Source organism: Anomalospiza imberbis, chromosome 3, assembly GCF_031753505.1.
Source record: "Anomalospiza imberbis isolate Cuckoo-Finch-1a 21T00152 chromosome 3, ASM3175350v1, whole genome shotgun sequence".
In the NCBI taxonomy this organism is placed as follows: Eukaryota; Metazoa; Chordata; class Aves; order Passeriformes; family Viduidae; genus Anomalospiza; species Anomalospiza imberbis.
In genome coordinates, this window is record NC_089683.1 from 57,811,204 (window position 1) to 57,825,265 (window position 14,062).

At 41.2% G+C, this 14,062-nt stretch overlaps 1 protein-coding gene across 1 annotated transcript; it reads right to left on the minus strand.

Moving 5' to 3' along the window:
• Window positions 1-126: 126 nt before the first annotated feature.
• Window positions 127-9,327, minus strand: NUP43 (nucleoporin 43). The gene is made up of 8 exons (XM_068184574.1): window positions 9,166-9,327; window positions 8,659-8,781; window positions 8,331-8,408; window positions 7,173-7,350; window positions 5,482-5,617; window positions 4,439-4,590; window positions 2,477-2,599; window positions 127-1,208 (listed from the first exon to the last, which is right to left on the minus strand). The coding sequence occupies exons 1-8, from the start codon at window positions 9,283-9,285 to the stop codon at window positions 994-996; spliced, it is 1,125 nt and encodes a 374-aa protein (XP_068040675.1). The 5' UTR covers window positions 9,286-9,327; the 3' UTR covers window positions 127-993.
• Between the last annotated feature and the right edge of the window lie 4,735 nt (window positions 9,328-14,062).

The window sequence follows — 14,062 nt, forward strand, 5'->3', positions numbered from 1 at the left end:
AACTAGCCTGTTCCTGCCCAAATACAGAGGTTTCTCCATCCTTCAGGCTCAATACCCAGGCTCACTCCAATTAAGTTCCTCCAAGCACATCTATTTGAATTATTTTAGTAAGTCCGACAACTACTCTTGTGCAAAACTTTTTAATAAAAAGAGAAAGAGCTCTCTGTAACAAAAAGCAGGTACAATGCTAATAACAAAATTTAAAACTTTACAAACATTTCAACAAACCAGATGTGAATTTGTGACAAAGACTATGTCTCAAGTTTAGAAAGTCTTATTCTTACACCTGAAAACACAGCCAACACATCTGTCAATTATTACTTCTTAATTATAAACCCCACTTTTCTGTTGGGAGATTTACTGGTGTGTTACCAAGTTTTAACATGTAGCATCCATGATGAAGCTGTGAATAATTCAAAATAATGTTGCTAGAATGCTTAGATTCCTATAGAACCTTTCACATTTCAGAGCTTTAACAGTTTTCCTTCCAACTCACGAACTAACATTAACAGTTATGTTCCCCTATATATATATAAAAACTCAGCTTAAAAAAAAACCCCATCTCTTTCAGGTGACATAAAAAGAATTTCCACAAAGCCCACAGTATCGCTTTAGAAATGATACTTGAAAAATATCTTTACAGGGAAAAATAAAAATTCAGGGTTTACCTTTTCTTCTGTTTTTATGTGCATGTGTATTATGGACATCACTTTACAGCAAAGACTTTGCCCTTACTGACTACTTTCCTGCTTGTCAAAACCAAGCAGGCAGCAGGGAAGAAATGGCATGTAAGCTTGCTCCGTTACCCATCCTGGAGAATCCAAGTGACAGCTGTCAGAATGTGAAGTACCTCACTTCTTCCACAGCACCAGGACCAAGCTGAGGCCTCTCCCACACACGCCAATAACAGACTAATGAGTAGCATTAAGAATGAACCTGACATTTCCCAGTAGTTCAAGCTGGTCAGTACTTCAAAGGGATACCACAGTCACTTCATGCAAAAAGTTGTCTGTTCACATAAATAGCCTCCGCGTCAGTACCGTATACCAGGCACGGTCCTAGAACGTCTAAACTATTCACAGACAAAGTCTGATTTGGAATCAGGTTGGTGATTTCCATGCGGTCTTTGGTCGGATCACTGCTTAGCCAGGCACTTACTACAGACTGGTTAATGGTACTGTGGGAAAGATAGGCAGTGCTTCTTCCTCCTGAAAGAAGGAAGACAAAGAAGTAAGTTTCAATTTTGTTTATATATTCTCAGAATTTGGAGAAACACAGTAGATATGTATCAGAAATAATGAAAATATAATTTTACATTTAAGTCAGTTTTCAGGGTAGTTGAGATGTCATTTCTTTGGTAAATTAAGGAAAAAAAAACTTTAAAAAATCAAGTACTTGAAATAATTACAAAAATTATCTACCAGCTGTATCCTCAGTTAAGACAAATATATCACAACAGCTATTAACTCATCTCACTGGAGAGAAACCTGCAAGTTTCTCTAGACAGATATTAAAGTAAGGGTACAAGAACACAAGTCTGTTTGTAGTGTCTTGCTCTATTTGGGGTTTTCAGCTTTGTGACAATAACACTTATTCCCTACTGCTCCTCCTCTCTACTTTGCAGTAAGTGATAAACCTGTATTTGACTTTGAATTTTTTCCACATAACACTTTACATTCAAATTGAAGTCTCACACTGTAAGAACCATCATTCGGCATAAGATTAGCAGGTGTCGGAAGTGATGCTAAAGGATTTATACTTCATATACTTGAAAACATGCAGAGTTCAACTTGAATTAGTAATCCTATAATTTCCATAGATAAAACTTAACTCTGAATGACAACTTTGAGGCCAAAGGCAGCAGCTGACATCTGGAAGTTTCCTCACTATTGTCTAATGTGGCAAGCACTTAGCAGTCTTTGTGATTAGAATGTGAAAATAAATGCTTATATTAAAAGTCAGTATCATAACTTTAAAATCCTTCCACCATGCAAAAGGATCCAGTTTCATTTATTGAAAGTTCCAATTATTACCCTGAATTGTAAATTCCTAATTCTACTATCTCATTAACCTATCAATTATTTTTGTATTCTAAGTTAGTGTAACTCCCTCAGAGACTCAATAATGTCAGTCAGGCTGCCTCTGTTTCTTTTCTACATACAGATGATTTTTAAGTGAATACAGTCTATCTTTGAAATCATAGATGTGTCCCTTCACACATTGGTCAGAGGGTAGCAGATTAATAAAACCCAAACCAGACCACAAAAAACTCTGCACAACTGTTTGCTGTATAAGTAGTTTTTCTCACGTGCTTATCCAAGAAAAGTGCTTATCTAAGTTTGATTTCTAAGAAAAGAAAGCTGCTTTTAATTTTCTGTATTGAGATTGTGTTATTAATTGGGTCATGTGAGAACACTGACTGTAATGATGTTACCAACTGACAAATTCAGTGCAGATGGACTTCAAACATCCTTACCTTGATGAAGAAAAGATGGTTTTTCAGATATGTTTGTGGAAGTATCCCAGTGCCAAAGAGATCCATCTTCAGAACACGTGAATAAATGATCAGGGTCAGAGGGATGGAAGTGAACTTCCCACACTGGAAGTATCGAACAAAACCACTTCAGAAAAAGTCTCAAGTACTTCGATCAAAGTATTTGTATAGTATGATATAGACATGTATTTACAAGAACCCATGCCTCCATCAAAACCTTTCATTTTTAATTGTGTGTGGGTAGAAAACCCAAAGCCCCATCCTGAGTTATATACTGCAGGTTTTCTCCCTGCTGGCAGGGGGAAATTGGTAAAGAAGAAAAACAAAGAAAAAGATCCTATTTTGTTGCATTTTCAGTACTGTGGAAATTGTTAAAGTCTTACCTGAATTCAGGCATTTTGCATACTATCATGTCATATTCCCTGCTGTTAAGTTTAAATCCGCACATAGCATGCATTCCTTCCCAGGACACACATTATTTTGTGTCTAAATACCACAACTGCAGACGACATTTAAGTCAGTAAAATTTAATATCAAGAAATATTTTTACTCCTTTAATTTAAATGTAGCATCAAATCACAAGATTTTCAGCATAAAATTAATTGCTGTCTTGTTCACATAGTTACCAGGAAAGTGAGCTGTTTCAGCACTGTGGAGACACCAAATGAATGCTGAGTCTCCCCTTCTTCCTCATGTTTTCAAGTTTGTTAGTATCTGCATTCTGCTTTACTCTATCTGCACTAGCTACCATGACTATTTATACACCTAACCTGCTAGAAACACAGCCATTCTGATCAAATGCATCTAACAGCTCATCAAAGAATTGCTTACTAAGTCTACTTTTAGTTTAGATAGAGTTCACTTTTAGATAAAAACAGTCTCCTATACAGCCAGAAGGAAGCCACATTTTCCAGATGAAAACATGGAGCAGTAGTAGGTATCCTGGGAAGAGTATAGAGATGAAGATTAGGGATACAGAGTGAGGAAGGCCAAGAAGTAGCTGGACCTGAACCTGGCAAGGGATGAAAATAACAGGAAGGGCTTCTACAGGTATGTCAGCCAGAAAAGGAAGGTCCAAGAAGGTGTACACCCCTGATAATCAATGCTAGAAAACTGGTGATACTGGACAGGGACAACGTTGAACTACTCAACAACTTCCTTACATCATTCTTCAATGGCAACCTCTCTTCCCATACCTCTCACGTGGGTGGGCTGCAAGACGTGGTCTGGGGGAGAAAAGTCCTTCCCATTGTACAAGAAGCTCAGGTTCCACCTAAGGAACCTGAATGTACATAAATCTATGAGATGCATCCCAGAGTTGTGAAGGAATTGGATGATGTCGTTGCCAAGCCACTCTCCATGTCTGAAAGGCTATGGCAGTCCGGTGAAGTACTAGGGGACTGGAAAAAGGGAAAGATGGGCACAAACCCATGTTTAAAAAGAACAGAAAAGAAGACCCTGAGAACTACCAACCTGTCAGCCTCAGCTCTGGTCCTGGGAAAAACATGGAACAAATCCTCCTAGAAGCTAGGCTAAAACACATGAAGGACAAGGGAACGTTGTCATAGGATAAAGGGGAATGGCTTTAAACTGACAGTAGGTTTAGATTAGGTTATTAGGAAGACATTCTTTACTGTGTGGGTTGTGAGGCACTGGAACAGGTTTCCCAGAGAGGTTGTGAATGTCTCACCCCTGGAAATGTTCAAGCCTAGGTTGGATGGACCTCTGAACAACCTAGTCAAGTGGAAGGTGCCCCTACCCTTGGCAGGGGAGGTTGGAAGTAAATGAGCTTTAAGGTTCCTTCTAACCCAAGCCATTCTATGATTCAATGAAATAGCAAATGTGTGATTGTTTTCTACCACAGTTACAGCAACTTTTTTTTACAGGAATCAGAAACTTCTCTAAAATGCCACTTTCTTCTCCCCCTCCATTTCAGATACTTACTTTCTGCTTCGTGAGCATTTAGCAGGGACACTGGCATAGTACCCTGCCTGATGTCCCATATACTCAGCATTCCATCCTGGCCCCCTGTGGCCACAATATGCTGCTGATTGGGATGCCTATCCACACAGTGCAGTGGAACTCTGTCACCTGCCCTGCAAAGAAGAAAAAACAAAACAACCAAATAACCCAAACACAATTTTTTTATTTAGCTTCTATTTTCCCCCTTCTTAATCCCTAATGTGGCATCAGGAGCATTGATAAGCAATAACCAGTATCGACAGGACTTCAGTTCCTCTAACATCTGACCACCCCAGGCTGAAGGCACATGACATCTACTGGAAACCAGAGGTATGGCAATAACATGAAGCTACAAACAGGTTTTGTGCTCTGTGGAACGTCTACACGGCATCTGACAGCTTTATAGGAGTGAGAAGCCTTGCAGGCAAATAATACTCTACATATACCTATAATAATATTGTTCTGATGCATGACATATTTATAATTTTAGTATATACTAAGAGTTAAAAAGGGAGACCAGGCACTAACAAAATCAGGTACCTAAACCACAGTCTAGGCACAGCAATGGGAATTATTATACAGACAACAACAGGATTGATATTTAGCCCATTTTCTTTTCTCACAGTACCTTGTAAGGCACAAAGTTACCATTCAAATACATTCCAAATGCCAGAAACCTTACATTAGGCCTGTGGAGAAAAGCATATATAAACAGGTAGAGTTTGGGATTAAGGATTGAAAGTTTTTTCCTCATAAAAAGAGAAGTGTACAGGTATTATAGTCCTTCAAAAGTTAAATCACAAAGCAGACCTGCTAAGCACAATGCTGAGTCACAACAGTGGTTCAGCCATCAAGCAGTCTGCCTTTTGCTTATTTAAGTACCAAAGAAGTTAAAATACTTTTAAAAACCCAGTAATTTACCATCCTATTGTTAGGAAGCTATTAGGAAACATTTGAATCAGATTATATGAAGTAGCACATGCTTTTCAGTAAATAAGTAAAACAAATGACTTAGGAGGTCTTACAAAGAAAATATTTGAGATGGCTCATTTCTTTGCTGTCTGAGGTCCCATATTTTCAGCTGTCCAATTGAGTTTACTGTCAAGATCTCAGTTGTGCGAAGGAAAGTCACTGCATGGAGTGTACTGCTGTCTGCGTTGTCTGCAAGAGATGAGAGCATTCAGGTATGGAATCATAGTCTCCATTTAATTGCAACAAAGTAAGTCTTAATAGCGACCAGAACAGAGTTTCTTAAACATGTGCATAACCTCTGCAGTTTCAGTTTTCTAGTATCAGCAAATACCCTGTGAAAAAGGAGCCCTTCCTTGCTTACTATATGAAACATTACTGAGACAAATCTGTAAAATGTATTAAATTTGCTCTGGTGATTACAAAACTACTCGTTGATTAGTAAGATTTCTTTTTGTAGTTCCTAGAAGAGGAATTAATTCAACCAAGTTTATGGCTCTCAAAAGTTTTCTTCATATGGCCAGCACCTACTGACAGGAAGTAGCTACGGAGCTTTTCATAATGGAGTTCTAAACACAAGGAACAGTAATGCTGGATGACAGCATTAAGCAGTTTTATATAGAAACACTTAATTCACCATCTTTTAGACCTTTTCTGAACTGCCAAATTAAACCCAAATTATGCTGTGCTTGTTAATAACTAAATAGCAAGGCCCTTTTTTCAGGTCTTTTTCTCCAGTGCCTCTTTTTGTCACAGTAATTTAAAATGTCAAGCAATTCACAGCTTTGAGGTGAAACTTTTGAGGTCTTCTGAAAAACAGACACTATTTTCTTGTATTTTATTTCTGCTACTATATATAAACTTTTCATCTTGATTATGACAGGGTAACTTTGTTAAGTTAGGGTACTTTCACCTCAAGTATTTTAAAGTTCTTTGTGTAAGCCAATATAGAAAATATAGGCAAATTATTATCTTTCTGCATAAGATGGAAATATTTTTGATACTGAGACAAAAAAAGTTACACTGATGCCTGGTTACAGATATTTGAATGACTTTTCTGCCTACTGTTTAAATGAAAGCAGAGGGGAAGAAAAAAACTCACTAAAACATCATTAAAAAGAAATGTTGGATTACTGAATGCTGAAGTTCTAGAGGATTTAAAGTTTTATGACAGACTAAGTGGTTTAGCAATGATACACCTTTATGGCTCCAAAAGATTTTTACATAATCTCTAACTTTAGAGATTTTTTTTCTTCCTACCTTAACTAACTACAAACCTGTGCACTTTGTACTGTACTCTTAAATCCACTAAACAATAAAAAAAATTCCAAGGCATTCCTTTGCAACTATTGAATGAGGTACAAGAGTTCTATCTTCAAGTTAAGGATTCAGCTTAGTGCCTGAGAAATGTCAAGGTGTCATTGAATTGGGAACCAGCAAAACAGATTGCTTACACCACAGAACTCCATTCTGAAGAACCTGAGAGCATCTTCCAAGATGTTCGCTCTCTTACCTCTCCAACTTTTACTGCAAAACCATGAATTTAAAAATACCTAGGTGAATATAGAAATACATCTGAAATATGCTTCAAGTATTTGAATTCTGGAGGGATACAGGAATAATCTGGAACAAACATGTTCAACCTGGAATACTGAAATCAATATTCAACTAATTTTTTGTTATAATAAGCTGAAAACCAAACCCCCTTCAAACTAGACTAATTTAAAAACCCAGGTATTTCACATACCTATAGCTCTTACTGCATCTTTTTGGTCAGCCCTGAAGAGATTTATTCTACCATCTTCTCCAACAGTGACAATTTCTGGGTTGTTGCAGACGACTCCTGTACAGGCTGCTCCACCACAAGCTGTGTCTTGATCCACATGATAATGGGCTTTCTCCCACCGGTGGTCAGCAGATAACGTCTAAGTAGTAACCAGACATGAAATTACGGTCTTAAATAATGAACCCAATAGAACAAATCTTCCAGAATACTCATGAAACCAGAAACAAGCTCCAGGAAAGCCACAGTATTTCATGGGAATCAGAGCCTCCTATACAAATACAAATCAAGAGATCCAAATTTTCATCAACTCTTAAGCACACAACTCTTTTAAAAAACGTTAATTATTTCTTCTCTGAACCACTGAACTAATGTTTCGTAAAAGGGTTGTGTGCTTAAGAGTTGATGAAAATTTCTTCTCTGAACCACTGTGTTCACATGATCTAGCAATCAGAAATAACACTATGGGCTGTAAAATGTCTTTCACTAGGCTGATGTCTTCAATATTTCCCCAGGACAGGGGAAAAAAACAGATGCCCTTAGAAAATAAAAGGTCTGATTCAGATCTTGATTGCAAGGAAGTTAGTTTATTTTAGGTACCACACCAAATTATTAACTGATATTCACCTTTACTGTGTCATTGTGAACATATATAAAAAGGTAATTATGCATTTATTTCCAGTGATTTATAACCAAAGCAAAAGGCTACAGAATTTACCTATCTTCCTTCACATGACACTCATGAGAATTCATTCATAATTTGTTAGAATTGAAAAAGAAGTCATTTAGTTCAAGAATTCAAAAACTCTGATAAGGCAGGTAGGAGTTCATTAATATCTACTGCCCCAAAACACTCTAATGTTTTAAAAGATGTTTTCAATGAATGGGCTGTTTGGTTACAGATACAGACAAGGAGACACCCCAGTCTGTCTCACTCTGGAATCTAGTTTATGTAGCATGTGTATAAAACGCTATTTTCTTTCCTCGTATGCGTCAAGTCAAAGCTATTTTAAACACACTTTAAAAAGAAATTCATTTTGGTAGCCAGATGTTTTTTATGCTAAGATCAAAGTAACCTGTATTACAGAGAATAGCATCTTAAAGCCAGTGCATGTCACATACCTGGTTATTTTGATGATGACGGAATATAGTTACAGTTCCTGTTGATGAGGCAACCACGATTCTCTCTTGATCCAAAAACTAGAGAGACGAGAATGCTATTAGCCGATATTAGTACCAAGGTGATAATTTTGATTTTAGAGTAACCTAAATTATTGGTAGGTGGAGGGGAAAAAACCAAACCCATGAAAAACACAGCAATATTGGTTGGCTTTGTCTTTTGTAAGAATTTTTTGGCCAATCTCAGCATTTTGACAGTTCACTCTCACTCAACTGCTCCAAAGTGACAAGCCCTTAAAAAATACGGATTTATTCAACACAGGTATTTTACCTGCATATCCATAACATCACCGTTGTGCTGGATGTCACACAGCAAATGAGGTTCTCCATGATATTCACCATTGAGGCCCGCATTTCCAAGGTCGCCAGCAGACCAAATGGAGATCCTGTTATCCTGAAGGGAAACGATACCACACTTACTCGAAAACGCTTTTGAAAGTACCTAGCAATAAGCCTCAGCCAGGGAAAGCAATAGGCTGCGGGCTGCGCACCGCTCCTATGGAAGCCGCCGCCGGCCGGAGGGAAGCGCTTGCCCAGGGGGATAACGCTGCCGTGCGCCGGGGCGGCCCCACAGCTTCCTTGGGGATACGAGCACGGCACGGCCAAGCGAAGCGCGGGACTGCCGAGCCAGGCAGTGCTCACGGCCCGCTCCGGCCCCGCTCTCCCGCACCAAGCGGCGGAGGCGCAGGGGACCGAGGCGGCGTGGGGTGCCGCCGCCACCCGCGCCGCGCCCCGGCGGGAAGGTCGCGCCGCGCCTCCGGGCCCGCCCGGGCGGTACCTCGTTGTCCCAGGAGCCGGTGGCGAAGAGGTCGGGCGGCTGGAGCGCGGCGGCGGGCAGTGGCCGCCAGCGCGTCCGGCTGATCTTCTGCGACACGAACTTGGCGCTCACGTCCTCCATGGCCGCGCCCGCCCCGCGCCCGCTCCCGCCCGCCCCGCGCCACGTGCGCTGATTGGCTGCGGCGCGACGGCGAGCGCGGAGGGACAGGCCGGGGGCGCGGCGGGGCGCGGGGGCGCGCCCGGGCCGGGCCGGGAGCGGCGCGGAGGCGGCGGCCGCGGCCCCTCTGTAGGAGGCGGCCGGCGGCCGCTGCCCGCCGTGACCGGGCCGGGGCGGCGCTGCGCTGCGCTCTGCCTGACCTCTGAGAGCAGCTGCACCGGCGCGTATCGGGTCGGTGTCGGTTGTAGGTCGGGGTCGGAGAGGAGGAAACGGAGGATGACGCGATCGTGCCGCTGTGTTACCTGTCTGCTCGGCCGGGCCGCGTCCACCGGAACGTCGTGTCCGTATGTCACCTTTGCCTTACATGCACCGACTCCTGTTTTCTCAAAATGAGTGACTTACACAACGACTAAGCATTTCTGGTCTAAAATCTGCTTTTAAGCATGTCCTGCTTTCAGCTGGGGCAGCGTTAATTTTCTTCCGAGTAGCAGCCTCAGCGCTATGTTTCGGATTTAATGTGAGAACAATGGTGACAACACACTGATGTGTTACGTGTTGCTGAGTGGCGCTTACCCCAAATCAAGACCTTTTCAGTCCTCGCTCTGCCGGTGAGCAGGTGGACGAGAAGACAGGAGGGAGCATGGCCAGGACAGCTGACCCAAACTGGCGAGAGGGATGTTCCATAACACAGAATATCACACGCACCGATCAAACTGGGGAACGTTGGCCAGGAGGGACCAATTACTGCCTAGGGACAGGATGTTTATATTTTTTTATTTGAATTATTAAAGTTATTAGGAGATAAGTTATTATTATCTCAACCCGTGGTTTTTTACATTGGTTTTATTCCAGTTATCCTCCCCATTCCCCCTGGGGTGGGCTGGGGGGGTTTTGTGAGGCTTATGTGACCAAATATTTGCCTGGTACTTGCTGGGGTTAAACCATGATAATGTACTTCCGAGTGGTACTGTCATTGCTCTGACCGATTCCTAGCTGTACAGAAATAAACAGAATATTTTTTTGTCCTAAATGGTATGTTAAATCAAAGAGGAGCACACAGGTACTTCCTTTCTAGCATTTCACTTGAGACCTAAACAACTATGCAATAAAAAGTTCAGAAGTTAGTTGTAAAATTAAAGGCTGACACAGTTGTGTAGTCAGTTGTCATTTCAGAGGATGAGACTATTGATCCAGTCACTGCAGTCCAGTAAGGGACTTCCTCACAAAGATTTTTACAACTTTGTTTTCTGCTGCATTTTTTTCCAAAGCTGATGCTGCCCGCTCTCAGAAGTTCTGTCAGATGGACATAACAGTGGCTTAGACAAATTTTCCACTGTGTTATTGCAGTTTTCCTGCTAAAGGCATCTGTCAGATTTTGTCTATACAGCAGTTTTGAGTTGCTCATTAAGTCTGCTATACTGTTTTGTAATCCCTGAGGTGTGATACCAAACCACTGATATTTTATGTGCTTCATGCATCTTTTGAACTTCATTTTTCTTCCATAATTACATTCGGCAGAATCCAACACTGAACGTATTCCAAAAGCTGGATGCTATAGTAGTCTACCATACTGCAAACATACCTTAAAAAACAGTTGTTGCATATGGCAGTAGCGTTGTTGTTCTACAGCAGCAAATGCTTCTGGCACCCTTATTAAGCTGCTCACAGCAGTTCTGCAAGTCACTCTTGACTCCAAGGGTATTTTCAGCTAATTCTTATAACACTTATGAAAAATATCAATAGGCGGCCTCAGAATACAGCTACAGACCAGACAGCTAAAAGCTGAATAGAAAACACTTTGGGATTATTGAAAAGTTTTATTAGGCAAATATTTTTGTAGGTTAGTTTGTGATTTCTGTGTGTATTATTTTATCTTGTGCTTTTGGATGATTTCTTTCTTTGCTCAGGATTGCTTGTTCAGAAGTATTTAGGAAGTATTAAGAGAAGTAAGTTGGACATAGAGGCTTATTTTCACTCAGAGGAAAATAAGAGTCACAGTTTTTCTTCCCTGTCCTACATTTTTTAAAGAAAATGTTGGCAGCATTTCATATGACGGAAGTGAGAGCTGTGACAGATTTAGGGCTGCTTTGTAAACCTTTAAATATATTCCCTGTGCTTAATCCCTATGAAAGATGTATAGTGTTAGTATATCATTAGTGTTAGTATATCATTTCAGTGTAATGGCAGATTTAAATAAACATATAAAAGGCGCAAATAAGCACAAAGAGAAAATACGCCTCATCTAGTATTTCTGTAGTTTTCAAGATGTTAAGTCTAGATTAAGCTGACTCTAAGCCTTGGGTCCAAGCGTACCAGCTAAGACAACAAGGAGCATCTATGGATTACCCTTAAATATGGCTAAAGCTGGGAGTGTGAGTGAAAGGGAAGAAAACTGAAAGCATGCCTGTCTCAGAGAAAGTAGGGGGCCTGAGAACAAAGGCACTTACTAGATCAGTGATTGTACCAGGGCAGGATAAAGCTAATTCTGAACTGGATTTGCTTATAATCTGCTTTTCTCCAATCATCATTGAACAATATTTAAAGAAAGTTATTTGGAGATGCCAAAACAATGTCTACAGCTGGTAAGAGTTCCTGGAGCTGTGCCCAGTTCATTCTCTTCAATGAATACAATTACAGTGCAGTGTCATGCAGAGCAGATGTAGCAGCAGAGGGCCCAGCCCTGAGTGCAGTCATAAACCTTGCCGTTGACTGGGGCTTCCATCTGGGCTGGGACACGATGCTCTTGGCCTGACCTGTGTTGTAGGAGGGCCTGTGCTCAGCTGTGTTGCCCAAACTTGGTGGCTAGCTTGACTTGGGGCCTGACTTGTCACTTCACTTGATGGCAAAACCATTTCTGTCCCCAGATCTGCTCTGCTTGCTTTGATTAGATGCTGTGGGATGGTGTGTTGTCTGGAAGGTCTCCTCTGGAAGGCTGATCTTCCTTCATGAAGGGGTACCAGTTCTGCTGCTCCCTAACGGGGAAAGTCACTGATGTTACTGAGTCCTTCTCACCTCATCTTTGAGTGCAGAGCTGGTGAAACATGGATGTGGAGTTCAAAATAATGTAAACTTCTGAAATGGTAACATAAAAGGAAGGTACACATCAAACTGGCTTGAGCTTATAGGAAAAGAACTGAGATGAAGAAGAGTGATTAAGTTAAAAAATAGAATGGAGTCAAGAAGAGGAGGGAGTGTAGGTGTAAAAGCCAATTAGTGTAGGGTTTGGGACATAACTGCGGAAATGTACAGCAGGAACATTTCACAAGGAAATTTCTGCTTGTGGTATGCAGAAGCAGATGGGAGCAGACAGTGATGAGCAATTTTTCAAATTCTTTCTAAATTCAAAGAATTAAAAAAAGTCTAATGGGCTTATGAGGTGGGAGGGAAGGAATCAAACAGAAATAGTATTTTGGAGGGGTTTATATATACATGTATGTAAGTACAGCTAGAGAGGATTGGGATGTGGGTGAATATGCAGCAAAGGAAGAAGAGACGATGTGCTTACAGTTAGTGGGATCTTCATGTCAGAACAATCATATGGTGGCCCACTGGCTGCTGGCATTCCTGTGCCTTTTCTCTAAGAGCTATCCATGCATCAGCTCCCTGGAGGGTCTAGGGAAATGGCTCTACATGTGGAAAATGGAGGTGCTTGCAATTGACAGTGAGCATCCAGGGACCAAGGTGCTCACAATGATTTGGACAAGTGAGTTGGAGTAGGATACAGAAATCCTGAGTATCAGAGCAAATGGATAGGTTTCACAGGAATGGTGATGGCCAGAAAACATTTTTTTATTATTATTTCTGCTCGTATTTTACACTAGTAAAGAATGTCTATGTTGCTTTTAGTTTAGTCTCAATGGATGTGCTTCTAATAGGTTTTTAAAATGTACTTATGGCATGGGATTGTGGAACTGATAGTTAGGGACTCCTCCATTTGTTTACTGCATAAATGGGTGCATCCTGCCACTATTGGTGCATGTTAGTTTCCCAGGGCCCTTCAAGGAAACTTGGCTTGTCTTAGAGCTCCTGGAAGCCTGCCAAGCCAAGTGCTGTTTCCTTCACACATGCCTGATATCCATCCAAGACACCCCAGATATTGTTAAGGAAGGCCCACACTTATTTTCATTCTCTGAATCCTCATGTCAAGAACATGGCAAATAGGTACACTAAGTCAGAAAGCGACCGGGCAAGACTGCAAACTCCTAAGAGAGAAATGCGTGTTTGCTCTCGGTGCTCTGTGACAAGCCTAAGCCTAATTCAAGCTGGTCCTGGTAAGCAGCATCAGCTTGTATGTAAATGGTTTCTGTTGTGGTTTTGGTCTCCCAAGGGGGTAAGTATCCCTGGAATGCTTTTAAACATGGGCCAGCTATTTTCTTGGCAGCAACCACTCTATGTGAGAGCGATGCAGTTTGCTTGCATCTGACAATAGAAAATGTCTTTTGCATTTAAAACAATTAAGTATTTCTGTGCTGTAGTTTTACAATGTCTGTCTGTTCTCTGTACTTGCTGCCCTCTGGGAATTCCTCTAACTCCATGGCTTCTTTCCTTCTCTCTCAGCCCACTGGGTGTATCAGGGAGATCTTTTATAATCTGGGACAGGCTGGGAGCCTCACTAGGACTGCAGTTGCCAGATCACGCTTAGAAGTTAGATGGAGAGCACAGAATGAAGCAGTAGATCTGTCTCCAGGATTAAAAGAACCAGATGGGAAGTATATGCATTAAGCAACTGTCAGATTTGCCC